Source organism: Diplotaxodon limnothrissa, linkage group LG10, assembly GCF_057381915.1.
Source record: "Diplotaxodon limnothrissa isolate DT_005_m linkage group LG10, D_limnothrissa_male_GT1.1, whole genome shotgun sequence".
Taxonomy (NCBI): domain Eukaryota; kingdom Metazoa; phylum Chordata; class Actinopteri; order Cichliformes; family Cichlidae; genus Diplotaxodon; species Diplotaxodon limnothrissa.
This window is the reverse complement of record NC_140605.1, coordinates 26,126,651-26,154,160: the sequence shown is the minus strand read 5'-3', so window position 1 is coordinate 26,154,160 and position 27,510 is coordinate 26,126,651. Positions and strand designations below refer to the sequence as shown.

At 40.1% G+C, this 27,510-nt stretch overlaps 1 protein-coding gene across 3 annotated transcripts in view; it reads right to left on the bottom strand.

Annotated features, from left to right (window-relative positions):
• Positions 1–27,510, bottom strand: part of jade2 (jade family PHD finger 2) — a 233,130-nt gene that overhangs the window by 20,944 nt on the left and 184,676 nt on the right. The window contains exons 11-12 of one of the 3 annotated variants that reach the window (XM_085364657.1): positions 23,023–23,146; positions 7,728–7,859 (exon numbers count right to left, since the gene is read on the bottom strand). In XM_085364657.1, the coding sequence (XP_085220783.1) occupies positions 7,728–7,859; positions 23,023–23,146 (256 nt within the window). The remainder of the gene's footprint in view (positions 1–7,727; positions 7,860–23,022; positions 23,147–27,510) is intronic. The other 2 variants (XM_085364658.1, XM_085364659.1) reach the window with 2 other exon arrangements.

The following is a 27,510-nucleotide window of genomic DNA, read 5'->3' as shown; positions in this document are numbered from 1 at the left end:
GATGGGCCCGTGGCTGGATTGGTAAAGGGCAGAGAGCTCCAGTCCGACTCAGACGCCAGCAAGGTGGAGGTGGAGTACTGGTTTGGGCTGGTATCATCATCAAAGATGAGCTTGTGGGGCCTTTTCGGGTTGAGGATGGAGTCAAGCTCAACTCCCAGTCCTACTGCCAGTTTCTGGAAGACACCTTCTTCAAGCAGTGGTACAGGAAGAAGTCTGCATCCTTCAAGAAAAACATGATTTTCATGCAGGACAATGCTCCATCACACGCGTCCAAGTACTCCACAGCGTGGCTGGCAAGAAAGGGTATAAAAGAAGAAAAACTAATGACATGGCCTCCTTGTTCACCTGATCTGAACCCCATTGAGAACCTGTGGTCCATCATCAAATGTGAGATTTACAAGGAGGGAAAACAGTACACCTCTCTGAACAGTGTCTGGGAGGCTGTGGTTGCTGCTGCACGCAATGTTGATGGTGAACAGATCAAAACACTGACAGAATCCATGGATGGCAGGCTTTTGAGTGTCCTTGCAAAGAAAGGTGGCTATATTGGTCGCTGATTTGTTTTTGTTTTGTTTTTGAATGTCAGAAATGTATATTTGTGAATGTGGAGATGTTATATTGGTTTCACTGGTAAAAATAAATAATTGAAATGGGTATATATTTGTTTTTTGTTAAGTTGCCTAATAATTATGCACAGTAATAGTCACCTGCACACACAGATATCCCCCTAAAATAGCTAAAACTAAAAACAAACTAAAAACTACTTCCAAAAACATTCAGCTTTGATATTAATGAGTTTTTTGGGTTCATTGAGAACATGGTTGTTGTTCAATAATAAAATTATTCCTCAAAAATACAACTTGCCTAATAATTCTGCACTCCCTGTATTTATTTTAGCCACCTGCAGTTAGTTGGTCAGGTTGTAAATGAACAGAGATACAAGGCATTTAGCAACCGCCTGACAACCACCCATTCATGAGGGAAAAATGTGTCTTCACTCACCAGTTGGACTAAAAAACTGAAAAGTAATCAGCTGAGCAAAAAAAGGATTAAAATGTGATGTGAAAACTAAGCCGGGCACCATCCTACGTTGGACTACACAAACCACAGGTATGTAGTTTTGTCATATTTTATATTTGTATCCCTGAAGTCAAAAATTTAATTAAACAATTAATAATCAGTCAAATATAACCAAAAACTCAACACGACTCTGTATTTTCTCGTGATTAAATTACTGCTGAGTAAAATACCTCTAAGCAGTGGTATGCCTTGTGAAAGTATGGAGCAGCTCCATGTAATTTACACTAATAACATTTAATTAAAAAATGCTTTAATGGTTCCTCTTAGTTATTCTTTTTTAATTGCTGATAAAGCTCAAGAAAGATCAAATTTTATATTTCTAATATAAAATGATGGTTGTGCTGTTTTAAAGTATCTGTGGAGAAACTGACTCCAGTTTTCTGAGTATATATGTAGCCTCGTAATGGCCTTGGATGGCTGGACTCCGCCCCTAAGCCTTAGTGAGCCAATGACAGTCCTCAATGACAATGCCATTTTTAAAATTGGGCTTTGGGATCGGTAAAAACCCCCAAAAAACAAGCTATGTATGATATGACGCACATGAATCGTAATATAGTAAAAATCATTTTGGTGATTTTAAAATCACAAAAGGCTTCTCAGATTTAAATCAGTAATGACCAAATATACCTTCAAACCAACCGACATCCTACTGTAAGTTGAAGTCAGTCTGCCATAAACTTTTAACAGTGCAGTTCAAAATATGCAAACAGCTCTACCAGTGGAAATCGATACTACCAATCAATCAGATACCAATATGAAGACAACGGGAGAGGGTCTGTGGCTCTGCTTCCCTCAGCTTTATGGAGCCTTTTACTGAGTGATGACTGCATCGGATCATTTCACTCTTGTTGCTCTTACAGTGGTGTTTTCAGCTGCAGCAGGTACCTCTCTTCTTTGAAAAAGCTCTTAAAACCCACAGTGCACTACCCGCTCAGCACCAAATGGCAGACAGACACAGCTGGCACCTCACTGGTCAACACAGTACAGCGTTTTGCAGTCGGTAGGCAATGGATCAAAATCTTCCCAAACCTTTGGTTTTGTGCTCCACTGGGGCATAAAGCACAAAACCTAAAGGACAAAACTAAATCTTCATGAGGGTGAAGAAAAATCATATCACCGTTATGAAGAATTTATAAAACTCAAATGTAACTAAATTAAAAAATCTCCCCAACAATGTTAACAAGAGCACTTCAAGACTGCATATCTCTGCTACACGCCATCCATAAACTTAGTCTCAAAAGTGTATCTGAAGGTAGATCAGTTTGTGATATTCTCTTGAGAGCAGTGTATTCCTATTGTTTTGTACTGTATGTATTTGGGAGGATAGCATGCAAAGGATTAAAAATTGCCCAAACTTGCATCGGAAAAGAATCCTGACTAACTTTTTTGGCGGTAGAAACATTTCGTCACTCATCCAAGCGACTTCTGCAGTCTCCAACGATTCAGAATTATTCAGCTGAGTCTGAGGAAGTCGCTTGGATGAGTGATGAAATGTTTCTCCCACTGAAAACGCCACCTCCAGATAACAGAAACAACTTTCCAGTATTTCTGAGCGTGCATCAAGACAGAAATTTGTGCATCAACTTCACAAGTTAATGACTTCTTAGTTGGGCCAAGCCACGCGTCTAATATCTATCGCTAAGTTTTTCCAGTAATGTCGCTAACAGACACAAACTGAACCGATCACATGACCTCCCTTGGCAGTGGCACAGGGTGCAGTGCAGCACTCGGATAGCAGGTTTAATCCTAGGGTGTGTAAAGGTTTTAATAATTAAATAAATCTACAGTAGAAAGCTGTATGTCGTCACCCAGAGTGAAGGCTAAACTGCAGCAATAGCACACAGTGTTCGCTCTGATTAGGTGGTAACTACTAGGATCAGTCAACTCATCTTTCAAAGGCCTGAATTTGCTTGGATATGAATTAGTTCTCTGCTGTTGAGAGAGTGTAGTAAAAAACGATACGACAAAGCATGCAAATGTGAAATTTTAAGGTTGCAGTTTTCGTCATTACTCCAATTTTACTGAATAAAAAATCTGTTTTGTCTGTAACATAAGCAATTTGGTTGAATTAAAACCAAAGTGACTAGTTCAATACCGAGGGACTTCAGCGTACGAGGGCTATCAAAAGCAGCCCCGCCTTTTCCGTTTACTGAATCAAGAATCGGTTAGAATTAGCAAAAGTAACGCTGGCAAAACTACTGAAAGAAACTCGTGTTGCTAAAATGTGAAAGGTTAGGAAAGATGGCCTATTTTGAGTTTTCTGAAGATTCTGAGTTAAATCTACTGATACTAAGACACAAAACACTCTTTACTGCAATGCGCTTCTCAGAAGTCAAGCCTGCAGCTGTCACACAGGAGGCTCACAGTGGAACCTGAATCTTTGTGGGCGTATATATGAATTTTATGATACAGAAATGTTATAACAGTAGAGTGAGGTTAAGCTTGGCTGTATATAATTCCTACCAAAAAAAAAAAAGCTTTAATCCCTCAGAGCCAGAGCCCATTTTGTTATCAACAGAGCAGCTTCAGGTTTCATCCTTTGATGACAGCGTGAAATCTTTGTCGGCTGGTTTTCATAGCTTTCAGCAACTTTCTGTCATGTTCGTTTTCTGAGATCAGAGGAAGGAAGCGAGCTCTCTGCGTTTTACGTGTTGCTTTAGTGCCGCTGCCAGCGTGCTGAGATCTCCCGTTTATGTATTTTTTTAATGCGTTTCGCGTGTCTTGGCCGTCGTACGCAGACCCGTGCCTATCCGTCCCCTACGCGAGTTGCTTTCGGGCACGTAAAAACTCAGATGAAAGGACGACAAATTAGAGCGCACAATTAGTCGTCTAATTAGAACTCATTTTCATTTAGGCTCTCAGATATTAATCAGGTACAGTGACTGTCTGAGCAGCCTACAGCTTTTTATGGAATGCAGCAATATTCAGAAATCTTTAGATATGGGTACACAAAAACAAGGGTTACATAAGGCTACGAAACCACCTACTTGATGTCCTACATATAGAAGCTATTTAGAGCACAGCAGCTTGTTTTTAGAGGTGGCCTGAAGATACAGAAGACTTTGTTTTTGTTTCTAGACACCCACGCAAACATATAGGATGTCAGAACTCGTGTGTTCACTTTTTGCGTGTTAATTTTTTTTCTTTTCTTACACAATTAAAAAAAAAAAGACTTTATTGATGTGTCTTTTTTCCCCTGAAATTGAGGTCTTTTCGTTTCTCTGGAAACACTTTACTCAAGTCTTCCTATTTATAAGCACTATATAAATATTTGCAGAATGGTTTATAGCACCCTTCAAGGTAGTTGACATTTGTGTTTACAAGTGTATTTGTCAACAACTGCAAATCCACTTTCCGGGCACTGGTGAGTGGAAAGAATGACAATATGGTGCAGTTTAAATAATAAAACTAAGCCATTTTCACACATGAACTCCAGGCGATCTTGGCAGAATCAAGTCGCCGTCTGATGTTCCCCTCTTTTCAAATGTAGCACACATCAGAAGAAGGTTTGTGTCAGCTGTATTACTGCTGGAAACAGTTGGGTGTAAGTGAGGCTTCTGCCTGAGAAGAGTCTGCAGAAGGAAGGTTGTGTAATCCACTCACTCACTGTGAGAAGTTCATCTACCTCCATCTCACCCTATCCTCAGCATCTTCTCTGTCACGCCAACCCTCTGCAAGTCCTGCTTCACCACATCCATGAATCTTCTCTGCAGTCTTCCTCTTTTCTTCCTGCCTGGTATCTCCATGTCCAGCATCCTTTATCTACTATATTCACTATCCCTCCTCTGCACATTTCCAAATCATCTGTAACTTTGTCTCCCTCTGAAGTCTAAAGTATATGTTCTGACATGCATCTCCATCAGGTAATGTCTACTCTAGAAAACTTCAGAGCTGCAGTGCATGTGTGAAAAACAAGTAATTTGCTCATAGGAGTGGTTAAAGGTGTTGGCATACAAACCCCCCCCCCCCAGTCCATTCAATAATAATCACTATCGACACAAAGGATTCCACATATATATTTTAAGCCAAGAGGCTTTTCCTCTTATTTGATTTTGTCATGTTAAGACCATTCAACATGCATGGTTGTCACCTTTTTCAAATGGCTTCTGAGAGTTATGGAATTCTGGAGCAAAACGTTTCCGAGATAAAAGCGATAATTTGAAAGACAAAACCTGAAACAGGAGGAAACTCTGCGTTTGATTCGGACGGCGTGCTCTGACAGCACCAGCTCTCATCAAACTGTCACAGTGCTACTGTCCCATGAAGACGCAGCATTGAGAAAAGTAACCTGATGATGTTTTCAAAATGTCAGGAAATGTGACTTTAGCAGCGCAGCAGAAATGCTGCAGTCGTTTGTGCCAACTTTTAAAAGCGAGCCATGATAATAGATGGACGTGAACAGATGGGTAAATACTCAGCTTAAAATCTGAAGCTCCCATGTTTCTGAACAGAGCGGCTTTGGTGTCTGCACCCCTGATTTAACACATCAATCAACATATTTCTACTGGGGCTAACAAGAACCTGGATTATTTCCTAAGAAATACACACACACACACACACACACACACACACACACACACACACACACGCACGCACGCACGCACGCACGCACGCACACACACACACACACGACAGTTATACACTGACTCATAGCCTCCTCGAAGCTAAGCCTGTCTCTCCTACTCAGAAGAAATAAAACCTTCTCTTGCTGCTTAGTGATGGACAAACTGTTTTAGAGTAGAGTATCTTTTTTGACTTTTATATGCATGTCAGCGCATTGAAATGTTAATTTGCACCTCAATAGTCAGGCAGGTGGCTTGTCTTGTGTTGACAACTTAAAAGCTCCAGATTCAATCACCAGAGCCGCCAGCGTGTCCATCAAACGTCTCTCAACTGTCCTCGAGTGAGTCACTGAGCTTTTATCTTCTCACTCGCTTCGACTCGCTGTGCGCTCGAAATATCTCTATAAATTGTCAATGTTAGGAGAAAAAAAATCTGTATAAGCCGCTTGCTCAATTTCCATATAATATCCATCTTCTGAGCATCATAGGTGGCTGCAAAAATCAGCCACATATGAGGGATGGATCATCTGACACGGCAGCCAGCCGTTATCTTCCATCTTTATCCCAACGATGAAAGGCCTCCTGTCACACTGAAGCTGTTTACTCTTTTTAGTTTTACCATCATTTCTGGGTCTATTTTTTCCTACTTTATTTAGTTTTTTTACATTTTGCCAAGTGATGCAAGTTGCTCTTTAATGGCTTTGAAAAATGTACGTAACCTGAATTTACAGCTGATGCAAAGAGTTAAAGACTCCCACCGTAGATGTCAACAGTTTTAAACCTTCTTTTTACAGCACCACTTAAAGTCTTGATGATTGGCCTTTTTTTTAATTCTATCTGTGGAATTGTTTTCTGTCTTTTGCCATCCATCCATCCATTTTTTTAACTGTTTGTCTAAATCAAGCTCACGGTGAAGCTGCAGTCTATCCCAGCTGTCCCTTGGTGACAGGTGTGGTACATCATTGGAAGGGTCACCAGTTTGTCACAGAGCCAACATAGACACCGACAATCATGCACGATTACATTTACACCTATGAATCACTTAGAATCACCAAATATCCTGACATTTGTAGCAATTTTGCATTAATTGCTTAGTAATTCCTAAGCCACCATTTGTATATACAGATCCCCATTGTAAGAGACTAAAAAATTAAGTGGACTCATTATGTACCAACCTACATACACCAACCTGCATATTTACACACACGAAGGAAGGGCTGTTTAGGTTGTACTGGCCGGTGGATTCAAAACCAGAAGCCTTTTACTGTGAGGTGGCAACGTTTACATGTTTCAAGTGTTTAAATTGTTAAAAAATTAAGACAATGTTCTTTGGGACATCCTGAAATTCCGAAGTTTCAGTAAAAAACAACAACAACCAAAACTTACTTCTCAAATAAATGATAAATATCTGATTTGTTAGGGTCTGTAAGCTTATACATACAGATTTCCACATTTCCCAGTCTGACCATAACTAGTCCTTCTAGTTTTTCTATAACTAAAACTCTACTTGACATGATTTTAAAAAACAGTCGTCGTGTATCCCTACACCACACTGTGCTTCTTAATCTCTCCCTCTCTCTCTGTGAGTGACGTAACGCTGCCCAGAGATTGATAGATCATATTAGACCTGCTGTCAGCTTCTATTAAAGATTTTGCCATCGGACCTGCCAGCTGATCAGCAGCTATCACGGAAAAGGCGTGATGGAGGCATGAAGATTGTAAAAGAAAATTTTAAAAAAGGCAAAATAGCACACACACAGAGTGTGGAGAGGATGCTAAAGTGGCAGTATAAAAACTGATTATTAGCAGATAAATAATTTATTCAAGACAAAATCATCTAATAGTGTGTTTATAGGGCAAAGTGTAACTGTAAAATCCTTAGATTTTCAGTTTTTGTAAGGTCTTGGTGTTTTGCACTAAGGGATTGTATATCAAGCATCAAGGCTACAAAACTGTGGGCACCTTCTTATACAAATGCACAAACACACACACAGACACACACAGGTTCAGCCTATGACGTGTAGTTTGGAAAAACTGCAAACACTGCAGGAAACGCAGCCACCCACCCACGCACACACAATGTACCTAGCTCTTTAAGCATGGAGCCGTTCTCTGACTTCCATCTCTCCTTTTTCTTCTCAGGACTATTCTTCCTTCTCTCCTTCCCTTTATCCTTCACTCCATTCTGCTTCCTCTTTTCTCCCTTCTGGGTTTTCTCTGCAAGGAGACACAGAAGACAGGCCCATTTTAGGGATTTAGTTGATTTATTCAATTTAATCTTGATTTAACCAAAAAGTGTCACTGAGCTTGGGGAATGTCTTCTTTTCAGGTGCAGTTTGAGTAAGAAAGCGAAGTTTCAAGTTGGAGAAAATAGTGCAAAAAGATACATAATACAAAATCAGGACTCCCTTGCAAAAGAGGTTTTTAATCTCAATGGGACTTTTCCTGGTTAAATAAAGGTTAATAATAATAATTAAGAGCATGTTTGTCCTTATTTGAACAATTGATAAGAATAAAAAAAGAAAGCTGTATTTCTTTGTTTTATATAATTTAAAAATTACTGCATGACACCAATATTATTTCAATCTCAAGGAAAATTAGTTTTACAGAGGGAGCTCCTTGTAGTTTATGAGACGAATAATTTCTGAAGGAAGAAAAAAAAAACACCAGAAAATGTTATATTGGGAAAAGTTTGGCAGAGTGTAAAACAGGCCTTTGAGAAGTACATTTTGCCCTCACCGTTTAAGAAAAGTAGCCTCCAAAGAGCAATATTATCATTCAGTAATGTCAGACATAACTCAAATATTCTCTCTCTTTTTGCTGTTTTTGGTCTCTACTGACTCTTCTGGGAAATACGAAGCTCTTAAGCTCCATAAAGCTCCACTGTGTTTGAGGTAGCTGCTGATAGCGTCTTTCTGCTGTTTGGTGCTAAGAAAGCAGAGCTTTTCGAGAGAAAACAGCCGCCTGCACACCAAAAATTCTGTTTTTTGAGACTGAACAAAAAATGATAGAAGTTTGATCCTGAAAGGACAACTAAAACAAGCGGAAACTCCCTACAACCATTCAGGGACCAGTGATTTACTGATAGTTTAGACAGGCATGCCCTTCCTCAGACACAGTAGCTCCCTAACTAAACTCACTGGACACTTTATTAGGTATATCTTGTTACTAACGCATTGGGCCAACTTTAGCCTTCAGAACTACCTTAATTAATCATTTCTGCTGGAAACATTCCAACATCCCATCACACAGTTGCTGCAGATTTGTCATTGCACATCGATGCAAATCTCTCGTTACCCCGCATTCATAAGGTGCTCTATTTGACTGATAACTGTGGAGGCCATTTGAGTACGGTTAACTCAATGTCATCTTTAAGAAACTAGTTTTAGATGATCTGAACTTTGTGAATGGCGCACGTTTTGATCGAAAGCAGCCATGAGGTCAACCCAACACTCAGGTGGGTTGTGGAATTTTAACAAGTTGGTACTAGGATGCCCAAAACCGTGTGTAATCGTGGTTAACTGTGTGACGCAAGGCAGGATTTCATGCTAATTAAACTAACTTCTAACGCTACCATCTTAATGCCATCAGACTTGGCAATATTTTCTTCTATTGTCTAATTTTAACGAGCCTTTGTCAACTGTAGCCTCCCAGTGTGGTCTTCTGCCGCCGATGGGCTACAGCAGCAGAAGACCACATCTTTGTGTTGAGAGATGGTCATCTGCATACCTTGGTAAAAGGTAATTTCTTATCAGCTCGAAGTAGTCTCCCCTAGCTTTTTACCCCACAGAACTCCTGTTTGCTGGATATCTTTTTTTTAAGATTTGTAAATCCTAAAGATGACTGTATGGAAAAATCCCAGCGTATCAGCAGTTACTGATATGCAGTTGTTGCTCGTCTGAAATACTCAGACCAGCTCCAACAGTCATGGCATGTTTAAAGCCACTTAAATGACCTTTCTTTCCTATTTTTATGCGCGGTGTCAATTTCAGGGGTTCTTTACCATGTTTAGATGTGTAAATGCACTGCGGCGCTGCTGTGTGAATGGCTGATTACATGTTAGTGTTAACGAGCAGTTGAACAGATGTACCTAGGTGGTTAGTGAGTGCACAAAACAGCCCAAACAGAAACCTTCACTGCTAATCGGTTTTACTGCCATGCAGCTATAGTAACACGTTTTTATTGCTGTATTTGACAGCGTTATTATGAGACCTGGTGACAGGTTTACACCTTTTTATCAGCTTGGCCAAATGTGACTCCCCTTCTAATGAGGTTTAGTGGTTTGGAGCCACAGTTCATCTTCAGCAGCTCATTTTCACTTCTGCTCTACTCTGATAAACCGCAGCTGACTGTGGCGCATGTTAATGCTTGTTGTAAAGGTTGTTTAGTATTCCAGTTGAAGTTTCAGGGTAAGGCTGTCCATGTGGACCCATAATAATAATAATAGATACTTTATTGATCCCCATGGGGAAATTACTTGTTTTTCTCTGCATTTGACCCATTCACTCAGTGAAGCAGGCGCCCGGGGAGCAGTGTGTAGGGACGGTACCTTGCTCAGGGGTTGAGGTACCCCTGAGCAAGGTACCGTTAAGTGGATTCGAACCGCCGACCTTCCGATCATGGGGCGACCACTTTACCTACTGAGCTATCCCTGCCCCATGTGGCCTTGATGGATGTTACCTCAGTTAACCTAAAAGTTAAAACAAAGTCTAGTCATGGGGTTATCTACGTGAGTGGATTCAGGTTAAAAAGCCGTTTTGTATTCTTATATTGTCAAGATATTGCCGATAAGCAAAATGCCTCTGGGTTGATGTGGACAGCAGGGGGGTCTCTGTCAACTATCATTTTATTTAGGATTGTTCAGAATTGCAGTGTGTGTTCTTCAGTCTCCCTAACAGCCTAGCCTACCATTTAGACACATTTTATGTGTGCAAAAAGCACATGCATCAGTTGTGTATCAGTCTTCAAGGCCTGCGAGCATGCTGACACACACACTTTATGGCATGTAACAGAGCCCTGCAGAGCGCCTCCCTGCTGGGAGCTGTCCTCTCGCTCTAGGAGACCTCGCTCACTCCCTTCAGCAGGGAGCGTGGCAGGAAACACAAGAAACACTGATAAGTACACACCGTGAAAGATACTGTAATACTGTCTAATGCAGTGCTTGTCAAATGGTGGTATTGCCAGGGGTTCTGTGAAGTCCCGCATGGGGTAAGTTTAACGTTAACAAAAATATCAGTCAAACACGAATCCTGGAAGATAAATAAAAAAGTGAGCTAAATAAAAGATAAATCAAGTTTTATATTCAATATTCTCATTTCCAGTGTAGTTTCAGTCAGTCAACATAGATGTTTCTTACAGAAAGAAGTGAAGCCTAGTTCTTTGTAATGACAATGCACAAAACAAAAAGAAAAAAAGATCCTCAGTGAGGCACAATATCACGATTCCTACTAAACTATTAATGCAATTTATTAACCCTTTCAGGTGTAATGTCTGATTTAGACTTCTTTAGTGAATCTTTGCAGAGCCTACAGTGTAACCCGTAGGTGGCCAATGCAATCCAGTCAAAGGAACTTGCAAAGAAAAGCGTCTGGACTTCTTTAAGTTGCTTGAAGACGTTTCACCTCTCATCCGAGAAGCTTCTTCAGTTCTAAGGTCAAATGGTGGAGAGTCCCAGATGTAAACCTAGTGGGAGTGACCCCCCACAGAGGGACAAAAGGACCCCCTGATGATCCTCTAATCGCCTGAGCCAAGGTGTGAAACTGGGCGTGGGTCCCAATCAGCCAGAGTTTCGGGTGTGTTCATTGTGAAACCTGGCCCCACCTTATCATGCGAATTCCTGAGGTCAGATGGCCCAGGATGTGAGTGGGCGTTAAGGCGTCTGGGAAGGGATCTCAAAACTGGATTATAGATGGCAGAGTTGGTGTCGTAAACCACCGCCTCTGTTCAAAGATGGTCGCTCACAGTGGACATAGATGGCTTCTTTCACTCCTCTTTCAAACCATCTGTCCTCTCTGTCCAAAATGTGAACATTGGCATCCTCGAAAGAGTGACCTTTGACCTTAAGATGCAGATGGACTGCTGAGTCTTGTCCTGTGGAGGTGGCTCTTCTGTGTTGTGCCATGCGCTTGTGAAGTGGCTGTTTGGTCTCTCCAATGTAGAGGTCTGGGCATTCCTCGCTGCACTGTACAGCATACACCACATTGTTAAGTCTGTGTTTTGGCGTTTTGTCTTTCGGGTGAACCAGTTTTTGTCTGACAAGACTTTGGTCCTTTGGTACTATGTATGACTGTGCAATGACAATAAAGAGTTATCTTATCTTATCTTATTGCCCAAACCTGTAAGAACAGTGAAATAAAAAACAAAAATGCTTTTGTGCTAATTGCCCACAGTTAGGGTCAGGGCTGGATTATCACTGGTAATGACTTAGACCTCAGAGAATTAAGAAGATAATGTCACGGGTGCATAATAACAAAAACATTCAAGTATTATTTAGTGAGAAGCTCTGTGTTTAATAAATAAGACACTGAAGGGTCAGTCTTCTGTTTTAAGGTAACTGCTTCCTAAAAATGGTCAGAGGGGCACTTGGTTCACCTAACATGTTTTTCTTTACTTGCCTAGATACTGTATACTGTCACTATGATGGATGTTTATATTAAACATGAGCAGAATGTCCAATAGTTTTCCTCTACTCTTGGGTCTGTATGATGACATAGAGAAGGGATTTCCCCAATATGGTTGCACATCCCTAGCTGTGACCACAGAAGCTCCACCCACTTGTTATTCAAACCTTGTGCTTGTGGGGGACAGCCAATAAGGACAAGGCTGTCTTAAACGGATCTAAAACGGCTCGTTTCAGACTGTGGACGAATGCAGGAGTTGCACCAAGGTCCATAAATAGATAAATAAGGGTTCAGGGGCTCATTCAACAATAACTAAAAATGTAACAAGTGAAAAGCTGTGTAGGTGCTTGTTGGTTTTTCCGGTGATTTTACATAAAAAATATGGTGTAATAATACATTACAATAAAATATGTTTTCTTATACTGAGAGTAATTCAATTAGGGCTGAAACTAATTATTGGTTTATCATTGTCTCTTTTAATTGGTAGTCAGAATATTACCTAAGAAAAACTGTTGCAAATTTGCCCAAATGTGAGATATTATTATTGGTTGTTTTGTCCACCCAAACCTTCAAGATATTCTGTGTGTAACAATCAGAGCTGGAGTTAGATAATGGATAGTGTTTTTGCTCGGTACAAAAAACCAACCCTAATGATTAATGGATTATCAAAATGTTTTCATAACTGGCTAATCATTTCAGGCCCATTATTTGTGATGCCATAACTGAACAGAAAGAGGATTGCCGAGTTCTACGTTTACCAGATAATGACAAACACATGCACACTCCACACACATGTCTGCACACACAGCAGGCCAGGAAACGGCGCAGACCCATGCAGTCATACTTCAGTGAGCCTCGCATATACAGCACAGCGATGATCTCCATCTCTCCCTCCCATTGTATAACATGGGGAGCCCTTAATGTTGGAATGTCTTGTTGTAACAGGCTCTCGCTGTTTACACAAACAGAGTCCTGACTGCACGGCTCACTGACTCTCCTGCTGCTGTGCATCATGTTTATATATACATGCTTGTGTGCGCATGCATGCACCAGTACAGCAGGTGGCAGCTGCGAGATCATAGCGAGGTTTTAAAAAGGGTGAAATGGTCGAAATAGATTATCTGAAAACTACAGCGAGTGTCTAAACAGTACAGCAAATAATTTACTGGATTTAAAAAAAAATTGTAATGTGAAAATTAAAAACACAGAAAAGCCCAATTTATCGCTTTTAATTATTTTTATGTGCCGCATAATGAGCAGCAGCTCTTTTGCGAGCACATTTCTCTTTTCTTCTTTTGACTTTTTATTAGCAGCAGCTGTTGTTTTTTTTATTTTTTACCACCAGATGACCCTTGTTGTGCAGTTCGCAGCAGGAAATGGAACAAAGTTTAATTCCTCGTTAAAACCAGTTTAAAACCAGTCTCCTCGTTTTTATTAAAAAAAATACATTTTCTGTGAAAATCTGCAAAAAACAAAGCAAAACAAAACAAAAGACTGATTTTTTTTTTTAAATAAAGGAAGAAACAACCATTAAAGCTGGTTGGTAAACATGACAGTGCACCGAGCTTTGTGTTAAGATAAGAAATACTTATTTATTAATCATAATAATGCTATTTATCCCATACATCTGTATGAGAATGCTGTAGGAGTTCATAAGCAATACACATATAAACACACTATGGAGTCATTTATTAGAAACTTGGTCATAAAGTAAACTTAATAAGGTGTTTTTTAAACATTTTTTGGGTCTACATGAAACATAATTGATATCAGGTTTGTTACATTTTACCCTGAGTGAGACTTTTCATCTGGATTGAATGTCTTTTGCGCCCTGTTCAATAGTTGTTCAGGTATTTCACTCAGAACCACAAATGTCAAATTCATGGAGGAGTTAGAGGAAAGCTCAGGGCACGTCTCTACAGAGTCTTTTATCATCCAGAAGCTGCTGAGATATTTATTTAGTAAGGACCAAAGGGGTCAGGCCAAATGATGGGCTGAATGATTCAATGTAGCTGAGCGCTCAATTTGATCTTATATCAAATTTGATCTTATATCAAAAAATACACACAGTATTATATCATAGATGCTCTGTAACATCCAGAATAGACCTTTTTAAAGGCGTGTGTGTTACTTGTGTGTGTGGTTGTCATTGCCACCAGCAGGCTGTCCTCATGGTTACTTTAGCATGGAGGAGCAGGACATGCATGAATGGAGCTGAGAGAGACCAGAGAGCGATTTCACACTGAGACGACCTCTGTGTGTGTCCAGAGAGACGAGTGTGAAAGCTTAGTTCAGTAAGAGCACAACGCCAAATGTTAAGAAAAAAGGCAGAGTATTTGGTTGTACTGTGTGTTTATGTGGACTAAAAATCTTTCCATTTTTATTTAGGAATATTCACATTTTCAAAGGGATGGTGATGCTATAAAAACAGTCAGCAATAAACACAAAAAGGTCTTACACGCAGGCGTGTGCTGGACATCCTCAAAGACAGGAGGATACTTGGAAATATTCGATTTGAAAAGTTATATAAAGTGAAAACTGTTAAAGTTATTGGAGGTTAATGGTGTGGAAAACCTTTTAGAGCCTTAACTCTTTCCCATTTGGATGCCTACTACAGGTAACTCTTGTTTCTCTTTTATGAACAGAGGGGTTTCTAGTGAAGTTAGTGAACCTATTCAATTGGTTGTCAAATCTCATCTTTACTGATATATTCTGATGTATCAAAACTTGTAATTAAAGAAACAGGGGAGGTCATTAAAAGTCGTCTTTATGGCAGAATTAAAATTTTAGACGAACTGAACCAACCAACGAAAAATTTTGAAATAAAGAGGGAAAGTGGTTAGCTTTTTTGTTAAATTATGAAATTTTTTACACTTCTCTCTGCCATAATGTTTCCACTCCTCCACTTTTCACTGTTTTATTGTTCCTCAAAGGAAACACAGAGGCTCTTTTCATTCAGACGTCTGCTGTGATACGCGGTTCTTATCGGTGCTAGACTCCTTTCGAGAAGATAGCATCTACAACTATGTGCTTCCTTACTTCGCCTGTATCTGCACCAAAAACAAAGCTGGCATCCTTCCTGTCTCAACATCAGGTTTTGCATTAAATGTGCCAGATGAGTAAAAAAAGATTTTCTTGAATTCGCTGCTCCACAACAGAAATGAGTAAATCAAAAGCTTACCTTGGAGCCTCAAATATCAGCTATTTAAACCTGACTTACCTACAGAGGGAAGTAAATTTATTGAGATTACACTGCTGGCAGGGCAAATTTACACAGTACCTCTTTACCGCTGCAGTTCTCGGTGCCCTGTAAGGTGCACTACGACTTGTCAGAAAGCAAAGAAATGTTTAAATAGAACTTGGATTGCTGGCAAACATCTATTACCCGAATCTAAAGCAACTCAGAAACTGAAACACGCATTCAAATAATTTGGTCTTTAAACAGGACAGACTTAAATCACTGGGGGAGCCAGCTGGTGTTATAAACCTCTGTTGTTTAAACAGAGACGACCTGTTATTGGTATCATTTAATTCCTGGAAATTTCCTGGAAAGTCTGCCCATTTAAAAAAATTTTTTTCCAGTCAGCACTGTGGTAAAAATCAAGACCATGAAGACAAAGGAGGCTGGGGAAAAGCCATGTTTGGAGCAATACATGTGACCTGATAGCTAGTCTTTGTATGCCCTAATAAACAGTAATGTACACTTGGTGAGTGCATGCATCTTCGTCTTCCACTTTTCCCTCTTAAAGATACATTTAGGAAATTTGTCTAAATCTTTATCCATGTGAATTCCAAGGACGGTGGGTCTGTAAAACCACTTGACGCTGGTGTGAAGGTTGTAGGAGTTATGTATGACTGCGTGAAACTTTTTTCCCCCCCATTTCTGTAAAACAGCGCAGGTACATCTCCTCGACACTCTCCCCCGTTTTTCCAATTTATTTTATGGCTGTTGCTGAAACTGCAGAGGCCATTAACGCCGGGGGATCTTTGAGGGAGCTCCCAGAGGGAACGCTTCTTCACACAGCTTCTAAATTATAATTTCTTTCTTTGTTTTGACAGAAGCACCATCTTATCCTCTGATCTCCCAGCGACCGTTTCCAACACCCCCCCCTTTCCTAATCTTATCTTGTTCTTTTATATGTTCTACAGCATGCAATAGGAGAAAAAACTAGTCTGTGGGTTTTCAAGGACGCCTGCAGGCTCTGCTTGAATGTGTGGAAACTTCCTCCCTGCAGGTTGTAATCTCTCCACAAATCCAACCATCAGCACAAGAGACCTTTTTTTTTTAAACATGTTTTTGTCAGATCTGGGCTTTCTTTTTTAAACTTTTTTTTTTTATACGTTCTGCTGTTTGCTTTTTCTCAATCTCCACAGTATTACTCCCTCCCTGAAAACCTCCTTCCCTTTCTTGTTTAGAAGGTGCAACAGCACCGGGGGATTTGTCTTTTTGAAGTGTATGATTAATTTTCCCTCTTTCTAGGCGCACTGAACTGCAGCGTCTATGTATGTGTGTAGCCACTGTGTCCCATTTCTTACCTGAGCTCATTAGTGCAATGTGAGAAAGTTTTTTCCCACTTCCTCCCCTCCCCTACTGTCTTTTCCTCCCTCTCGCCACCTTTTGTTCCATCCTTTTGCTATTTCTCTCTCATTGTAGCTACTTCAGCTTCCCTCTCTTCTTCCACTACTTCTTTCATCCCATTACCTTCTTGTCCCTTCCCATTCTCGTCTTCCTCTGTCCTTATTTTCTCTGTCTTCCTCGCACTCCTACACACATAAACACACACACACTTGCTGAAAGCAGATCAGAGAGGCCAATACTAACCGCTGTCAGCTTGTCACGGTTGGGTTTGAGCCAGAATATAAATGCAGTGCACTATCTGCATAATAATAATGCTGCGTGAGAGCATGTGTATGCACTTTTCAAGAAGTCCTACCTACAATGGGGATTATAACTGGAGCTGTTTTTGCAGGTGTGTCCACTAAAGGCAAAAAATATTACCCGCATAGTGCTGTACAACAATTTGTTACATTGACAAATTACAAAAAAACGCATAAGAATGAGCAATGCAGGCTGGTAAGCGATAGATAAAACTTAAACCAGCACAAAATTAATAAGGAAACCTGACTCCAGCTCCAGCTTTAGTAGTTACAAGGAAGAAATACTGTTATTCTAAAGGCCTGACAAGAGAAGAGGAGGTTTAAGTGTGATATGAGTTTCTTTTATGGCTTTCTTTAAAGTAGTCAAGCTTTTTCAAAACCTAAAAAGAACATGTTACCTTGGCTTAACCAGAGCGTGTTCACTTACTACACTGCACTACAGCCACTGTCCCTACAGCACACCTACAGATAGTCCTCAATGAAAAGGAAAGGAGCTTAACTGCTAAAATAATTTTCACCCGCTTCTTGACAAAAAGCCCACATATAATATTAATTGTGTCAGAATTGAAATAAAACAATTCCCATATCCTAGTTTTGACCATAAATTGACAGCTTCTTACTACAATATGCAAAATCCCTGTTTGTGAGTGTGTGTTTGTTTCTTTGGCTGCCAACACCTCCTACACAATTAGGACTTGAAGAGGCAAACGTGGCACACGGTTACAACGTGTGCCCCTGAAGGTTTTTATCTATATTAGATGTTACGATGCCATCATGTTGTCTACCAGCAACCCAAAAATGAGTTCAAATGACCTTTTAGCATTCATGCAAAATGGAAAATGGACTGCGTTTTCCTTTCTGCACCTACCTTCAACGAAACCTGTCGTTTAATTTCACAGCTAACAGCAAGAACAGGCTTGACAACACTTCAGCATGGCCATGTATTAGTTTTCCTAATTTGCAAGAGGACATACACGCTTGATGGCATCAGTCTTCAACTGATTACTACAAGAGACTGGGAGCAAAGTTAAAATCAAAACAAAAGCTTATCAGAAACTGTACATTTGTGCTGATTGTGGTAGCTGACTGACTGCTGTCAGACAGCTGCTGTTAGAAATTCTCTGCTTCTAATCACTGGTGTAAAATTAAAATGACATCAAAGTATCTAATGTCATTAATTCTTACAAGAAAGTCTTTTACCCCCATTTAAAATATCTAAAAGTGTAACTGTAGGTACCCATTGTATTTTGGACCTATCCAGAATATAATGAAAATACAAATGAAGCAAGCAGTTGAGCCCAGAAACCAATCATTAAAGTGAGGCCACAGAAGGAGAGAGCTAATTCACATCCCTCACGCGGAACAAGTTAAAATTTGAATTATTTTGTGCGTATACTTTAAAATTTAGCAATGACAAAAACTCTTGACCATCCGTTTTGTAAACATGTAAAGGCTTGGGGAATCTCCCCATTTCAAATTCTGCACACAGTTCGTCTCAATTAGTTTTTATTTACTTTCTGTGCTTCTTGCTACAAAATGCAGTTTTCTGCTTTATGCATTCAGCATTGTGTAGCTTCTCTGTCTCGATGGGAGACCACTTGGGATATCACCCGCATGCCTTTCCGCCTTGCTGAAACCATGCTAGCACTCACAAAGCATGACGCGGGCAGCCCCCGACATGACAGACAGGCATGCAGAATGGCAGACAGAGCATGGATGACAGATGAAGTACTATGAGAGACAGACAGGCGGACAGAGGGTAGTGGATCTGTTTTAGGTGAGTTAAAGAAGCTGGAAACAAGCCCATAAAGGGAGTAAGAGTGGTGCAGTTTATGGAAGGGAAACTAAGGGTATCTGAAAAACCTGATTCTTATAGTTGTAAACGCTTTGTGCGCAGCCTAGAATGAGTGTTGGACAGTCCACATTCCTGAACTTCCTTGGGCAAAATACTGAACCCCAAATTGCTCCAACTGAATATGACTGTAACCATGGCAGTCAGATAGTGCCTGAAAACTACAAACTCCAGTATAAGGAATGCATGAAGGCCAAGAAAAACAGTGCTATGGTTCCCAACGTGAATCGTCCAACATCAACTCAAGATGTTCACAAAAAACGAGCCTGTACATCGTTTTTGTGTATTCAGCGTATTCACCCATTTTACAAAGACACACAAGCAATCACATGTGATTTGGCCGAAGATACGAGCCCACTGAACATGATCAATAACGACTTAACATAAGTCTTTTAAATTTCTCTTGCAGCCTAAGTTCACTGACGGTTACAGTGGAAGCAATTTCCAGCAACACAGAGTCAATGGTGAAACTAGATTTTTCTTAATTCGCAGAGTAGTGAATGAAGCAGCTACCAATGAGAACTAAGGATACAGCTGTCATATGAAATGGTGCTAAATAAGGGTTACCTTGGCACCTGAAGCCTTAAATGTTGTTGATTAGTCTTTAAGTGCAGATGGAACCAAGGTGCCAGAAGGAGGTGGCCTACGGTCTGCCCAGTCTGTCCAGACATTGTAAAAGGTTTCAACAGGTGAACCTGCTGAAGGATCACTAATGGTTGCGCTTGCTCACCTGAAGGCTTCTTTATTACTCTCTGCATGGCTACCACCGCCTCACAGTCTCCTCTCTCCTTATGCCAACAAAGTCAGTTTCTACTCCACGGTAAGAAACTGACACTTGTTCTCTACTTAGTCATCTGTATTTTTATTTTTTATTTTTACAATTCAAAAAGATTTCCTGTGTGACTACATAAATGACAATATTAAATAACCAGTCTTACAGTTATTGACCAAAGTCATCATAATGATAATTTCTGTCATAATCTAGCAGCCCTACCTTTAATGCCATGAAATCAGTCTAAATGGAAGAAAGCCAGACCGATACAACTGATGGACTGACTAAAACAGGATGTCAGATGAGACAACCAAAATAACATAACTGAAAGAGACAGACGAGGAAGATACGAGCCTTAGAGGAGACTGCAAATGAGAGAAGGAGAGAGGGAAACAGATGGAGGAGAAAAAATAATTAAAGAAGAGGATAAAGAGAAATGGAGAGTGGAAAATACTAAAAGGAAAAGATGCTGAGAGACACGACAAATCATTACAGCAGACAACCTCATCCTTCATTCTCTGGTGCTCTCTCTTTTTCCCTGACACACACACACACACACACACGCACACACACACACCAACTATTCTCTCTAATCTAACTCCTGTGGCAGTGTGAATAGATATGGCTGTTTAGTGCCAGCAGCACAGCTCCTGGTACCTGATGGCAGCAATCTGCTGAGTCAGGAGCTCTGCACTGCGTGTGTGTGTGTCTGTGTGTGTAGGTGTGTGTGTGCGTGTGTGCCTTTGGGAGTGTGTTACGGAGAAACAGAGAGAGTGAAAGTGTTCGCATTCGATTTACTTGAGTGCGTAAATGTGTGTGTAGTCTTCTTCGGGAACGAAGAGCACTGCAAACTCAACACTCCAACTACACACATACACACACACACAGCCACAGGAGCAGGCTGACAGAAGTTCACTATCATTACCATGCCAGCAAGACGTTAGTGGTATTACCATGACAACAAGCTTTCACTGTCATCGCCATGACAGCTGCAGGTCACGACTCCTCGAACTGAAAAGCTTCCTTTTAGCAACAAAGATGCGGATCGCTGTAATTTCTTAACAACTATTCTTAAAACATCATCAATATAAAAAAACCTAAACAAAACAAGATCAGAATTTCCAGCAGGATGGCAATATAGCAACAAATATGACCAATTTAAATGACTGTTTTTGTTCTATAACTATTTAACCCACTACAAATCTCTGTTTGTAGTGATAACTGTCACTAAGGTTCTGTCTTATACATCATATCAAGTGCTATCGAGGAGGCTTCAGCACGAGAACAACCTCAAAACTAGAGTGATGTGCAGTAACAACAAGAACAGGGTTTCCTGCAACAAATGGTAGCACATCCAGACAGCGCTGATCTCAACATGTCTTGAAGGATTACATCAGAGGTCATCAAATGTTTGAAGTCATGCCCCACTTCAGAAAAGTGTTCCAGCCCTACATCACTCCGTTTTTATCATTAATAATGAAAAAGGATCAGCAGTTTAGCAAAAGTATTGCATTTACGGTTTAGGAATTGGAGTCCTTTTTATACACGGCCTCCCATTTTACAGATGCTCAATAATTTTAAATCTAATTTTAAATACTTGGATGAAATTGTTGTCAATGACTGCCTGAAGTCTAGAGCACGTGGACATCACCAAATGCTGTTTCCTCCCTGCCTGAGATGCTCTGCCAGGCTTTTACTGCAACTGCCTTCAGTTGCTTTGCTTGTTCTCTGCCTTCAGTTTTGCCTTTAGTAAGTGAAAAGCTGCTCTGTTGGGCTGAGATCAGGTGGCTGACTTGGCCATTGAAGAAAATCCAGTTTCTTTGCCTTGAGAAACTCTCGGGTTGCTTTTGCAGTATGCTTTGAGCCAGTATCCATTTGTACTGTGAAGTGCTGTCTGATTGGTTTTGCAGCCTTTGGCTGAGTACAGAGCAGCCATCCCCATGAAACTACTTAATTGTCAAGCGTTCAATCACCTTTGACCTGCTGGAAATTGGGGGTATGTTTACAAGTTGCTGTAATTCCTCAACAGTTATTGTAATATTTCTATTGACTCCTTGAAATAAAGCTGAAAGTCTACACTTAAGTCTTGTTTGATTTAAATGCCACTGTGGTTGTGTGCCTTTTAAACATAAATAAAATAAAATTTCAGAAGCAGATTTTATTTCTCCGTGACCCATGAAATTGAAGTTATGAGTCTCTCTCCATTTATTTAGACATGGGCTTCAAAATAACTGTCCAAATTCATTCCAAGATGGCTGGCTGGTTGTGGGACTTGAATCTACATGGACTTTGTTTTAATCCAGATTTTTTCCTGGTTGTCCAAGCGCCACCTTCAGTGGCTCTATCCCCCTGCAGTTTTAGAACCACTGGATTATAAGACACAAACATCTGAAACAGACCAAAATGCATCAACAATTCAACCTCCCTGTTTTATACCATCAAAAACTGTACAGGTCTACCCAAGAGAAATGGTACTTTATAAATACGAATATTCATACTGCACAATTTCTACCAATGGCGTCACAAGCTGTGAAGGCCTCAGTCTGGGTCTGGAATAGTTACACTAAGGATCAATCAGCGTATAATAATCTGTGATGCTTCTACCAAGGACTCATTTCCAGGTGAAATTCTAATATTTCCACAACCCACAGAGACAAAAACCCACAATTCTAGATGAAGATAGCAAGTGGGGAACTGTGAGGAGAATACAAATATATAAAGAAATAGACTCCATTTAACCTGGATGTTTCACTAGGACAGTAAATCTCACTGTGAGCAGTTATCTGACCACCACAGCAGGAACAACTCAAGCAGCCTTCTTCATCCTTCCTGCTCTCCATCACAAAGCATCTGCACAAAATGCACCAAGGTCAGTCATCTGTGTAGAGTGGATAGAAAATCGAGCTCCATTTATGTGGATGGTCGGTGTCACAATATCTGGCTGAACTATTATTCCAGTGTTCTTTGCTGTGCAGGTATCAAGTGTGGCCTACTGTGCAAAAATGATGACAGGCCATTTCCAAAACTATCCACCCACCACACTCAGGCAGCAAGGGCTTGGATGTAACTGTTATACACTTGAGCTTTCCAAATTGTACTTTTTTGGGGGGGAAAGGGGGGGTGGTGGAAGGATAGAGTACGTGTTGGCGGCATTGGCTGCAGAGCTCGAGTGGGTGAAAGGTAACAGGCTTTTTATATTGGTACGTTTAGATGGCTGCAATTAGATGAGTGGAGACGCATGCTCACATTTTGTCTCACCCTTACCTCCAGCCATGTCCTCTTCCAGCAGTTGTATCTGAAGGTGGAAGATCTTCTCCTGGAGGTCACAGAGGGTGTGTTTCATTTTCTCCCTCCGTGTCACCATGTAGCACAGGTTGCGCACCTGAAACACAGGAAGAGGAGCAGTAGCTATAACTAGAGGCTTGTGCACGGGCAACATAATTTATCATGATGCAGTGAAAAGATCAGCCAAAAAAACCAAAAACAAGATGACTTGGATGACAAGGAAGTACGAGTGCTCGAGCACAACCTGGCTAATGGCAGCAGACCTGCATGATTGGTGCTACAAATTAATTATTATTTGCACATTATTTTATATAATATTTGTGTTAAGTAAATTGTTTAATAGTGAACTGACTTGTGAACAGTACAAGGAAATGCCAATGAAATTTAAAATAGGCAACACTTTATAATAATGGCATGCTATTAAGCACTAATAAGCTATAAGTGTATTCATATGACAACAGCACCTGCAGAACACATGACAGCCCAAGCATGTCGACATCCTAGACATAGGCATGATTTTGAATATCTGAACAGTCATTAGGTTATTAAAAAAGTCAAATAGCTAAGGTGAATTTTTTATTTTTGTCAAAAATATACATTTCTTCTTCTTTTTAATGGTTTGGGGCCCACCATTAAACCACAAAATGAAGGAAGAATGAGCCACTAACTAGGACGCATCAGACCAGAAAACCTGTGAGATGTTTCAAATTATTGCTTGAAATACCCCACGACAGCTGGTACAGGCGCTAGCCCCCCATTTCCATTATTATATCACTTTCTTTATAAAGCATTTAAAGAAAAACAGGTCTGACCAAACAACAAAACCAAACCTATAAGACAAAAACAGCCCAGAGAGTAAAAGTTCTAGGGACGCATACAAGCTGTAGAAGGTAATAATGAATGCACATAAAAGAGGAACATAAAATTCATAGTCAACAAATGACACTAAATCGAAAGTCAGGAAATAAAAGAGCGTTTTTAAAAAAGATTTAAAGATGAAGGAGCTCGTCTCATGTGCAATGGCAAAACTTTCCACTGTTTTGGAGCTGCAGCCGCAAATTGTTCCTATTTGCAATACATAAAACCATAAAAACAAAACAAACAAACAAGCAAAAAAAAAAAAAAAAGTTAAATGGATTTGCAAACAAACTGCAAGCCAGTAAAGGGAAGTCAGAATTGAAGTAATGTGCCCTCGCTTGCTTGTGCTACTTAAAAATCGATTGGTGCTTTTTGCACCAGCTGTAGGCGAGCTATGGAAGCCGGGCTAATCCTAATAAGAAACACACCGGAGTAAGTGAGAGACTAGAGGTTATAAAAAGCGTGTATTAAGTATTAGTTAATGATTTCAGGCTCTTGTTTTATGTGTCAATGTAACCATGTTAGCAGTGCTCTCATCTGGCTTTTGTGCAACAGTTGGTTCATACAGGTAGCTGGTATTATATAACCTTTGTATACTTTATGTTTATGCTTGCTATTAGAACATTGCCACTTATATATATATAAAACAAGCATAAGCTACTTTCATCATTTATACAGACCCTTCTCTTTTTCCAATATTGCGTTATTCTTACAAGCAACAAATGTTAACTAATCAGAGTGATCACAGACCACTGAGACTCTGCAAAAGCGATGATATACAGCTAAGTTATAAGATCTCCATTTCCAAACTCACCAGTGTTTGCTTCTCTACATTACCCAAAGTAAACTCTGAACTGATTTTGACACAACTGGGTCGAGACCACGTCAAAAGAACTGCTATGTTAGTTACAGTAGTTGTGAATATGAGACAAAGCAAAGCAAACACGCGTCAGATGAATGTTATTGTGATTCTACCTGTGCTGTTTGGTCAAGCAACACTTCGAGAAGCAAAAATTAAAGCCAGCAAACGCAACACAATGCAGACAAAACCACCAAACTAGAGGAAAGTCAAATGTACACATTAGAATTACAGCCATCAGATGGACCGAAAATGGCCTCCAGCAAACATTAAAGTTGCTCTGTGAGTATCAATAACTGTCTGTTAGTGTTTCGTGAAACTAAAGAGATTCACATTTCAAAAGAATCATGAGGTTTAAATGATACATGTCATAATATCAGAGGTTTATAGTGCATCCCTCCGCTTCTGACACGGTCACAGAGTCAAAAGGCGGCATCCTGTTTCCTGCCAACAAACTCAATCTTCTTTCACTCGAACCCAAACTCCAGCTGAGCCCTCGTGCTCCTTCATTCTGCCAAATTACTATCATATGGCCCTGCAAGCGGTATATGACTCATTATAGATCACTGGACCCGTGTTCTTACTTTTCCTTCTGAGGCTTTTGATTTAAAAATCCGCCAAACATAAAACAGAAACAAGTGTTTAAATTTTAAGTTGGCTTATCTTTTCTTAAATTCATTTTCTATTGATCTTCATTCTTATCTTGATGCACATTAGTACCAAAACTAGCACGACTGAAAAGTAAAGCCTGTGTGGGTTAACACAATGCCAAGGAGGAAAAACGTCAGCAGTGATTAGAGCAGCCATTGTTGCTCTCCAGGGAAGGGTTACAAGGTCATTTTCAAACAATTCACGGTCCATCATTACCTCTGCCATGGAGGTTATGGTTTTGTTAGCATTTGTGAGCGTGTCTGTGTCATTATTATGTCTGTAAACACGATAACTCGAAAAGTTTGGAATTCTGATCAAACTTTGCAGGGGTGTGGAGTGGGGTCATGTTCACAATCCATTCAAATTCGACTCATTTCCACAGAGGTCTTTAAGGTCAACTTAATGATTTATTGGATGAAAACTGATTTAAAAAAAAACTTAGAAACTATGTGCTACATATTGTCAACATACAGAAAAAACTATATAAAGATTTAAAATATCACATCTGACCTATGACCTCTCCTTCAAGGCCAAAGTGATAATAATGCTATTATGCTAGAGTTACTGCCATTGTTGGTACTGACAACATATAACTATATAGGGAATTATATATGATGATTTTATTGACTTTAAATGTACATTCGAGTACCAGGTTAAAGCTGTTTAAATACAACACAACCACAATTTGAGGAAACAAAATGAATATATACAAAATACAATCCTGCACTCTGAAAAGTAAACACTGCCCAGAGAGTGAGCTGCCTCCTTGGAGGAGGTTTATCCTGCAATGAGAATGCTTATTTGCAAGCGGAAAAAATTCAAGACAGCTTCCAATTATCCAGGAGAAAGCCTCTTCTGTCTAAGAAGAACATGGCATCATGGGTTACGTTCGCAGAGTTGCATCTGGAAAACTGTAAGACTCTGAATAGAATATAGCATTTTATTGACATTATGCATGTAGAATGAAATTGTGGAACAATTCCTTGGGATAGACAAGACCAAAGCACAGATGTCTGGCCATAATGCACAGCACCACGTTTGGATAAAACTAAACACAGCATATCAGCACAAACACCTCATACCAGCTGTCAAGCACAATGGTGGAGGGGTGATGATTTGGGCTTATTTTTCAGCCACAGGAGAGACTAATAAGGTCATAAAACAATTACTTAAAGAGGTGGTTTTACAAGCTACTGAGTGATGGGATGTCCTTAGTTTTTCTCATGACTCGTTGCAGTACTTCTTAACTCTGCACATGAGACCCACTCCCGGGTTTGACATTAGAAAGATATGTGCACCCCTGAGTATAACCTAAGTGGTCCGCAGGTGCGCATTCGCTGTCAAAATAAAAGACACGCACCAGATAAGAAGTTGCAACGCGCGTTTGCGTACATATAAAAGGCACTGTTTTTGTCCTGTAGAGTGGGATTTTCACAGCATATTCTGCACCACATCTCTGTGCGTTCATCATTTGTTTGAAGCCAGCTCACCTCCTGCAACCACTTTTCAGAGAATACACGCTTTTTTTGCGGTTCTGAGATTTCTTTGGAGGTGGAGGAACACCAAAGTAATTGCTTAAAGGAGCTTGCTTCTTCAACATCTTTAAAAGTTCTAAACAAATGTCTGTCCTCCTCCAGAAAATCTTATGCACGCAAACGCGCGTTGTAACTTCTTATCTGGTGCGTCTTTTATTTTGACAGCGCATGCACACCTGCTTGTGTGCAGCCCTGGTTATACTTACACTTTATCCCTCAGATAATCTAATATTAATAACGTCCCAATTGGTTTTGCTGCAGCAATTTGTTTTCAGCTAATTCTATTTTTACACTATAAAACAAACAAACCACAACAGCCGGTTATTATCAGCAGCTCATAGTTTAAATCATGATTTTCCACAAGAGCCCCTTCTTCTGAGGATCCAAGTTGAATTTTAAGTAATCAAAGATCAGCTGACTGAATATCAAAGAAAAATCACATCTATTCAATTTAAATTCAAGTTATAGTTTTTCCCTCGTTATAAGCGCCCCATAGTTTGTAAACCACAGCAATGATGGTAATTTAAACCACGATTTCAGAACAGAGAGTAACAGGAA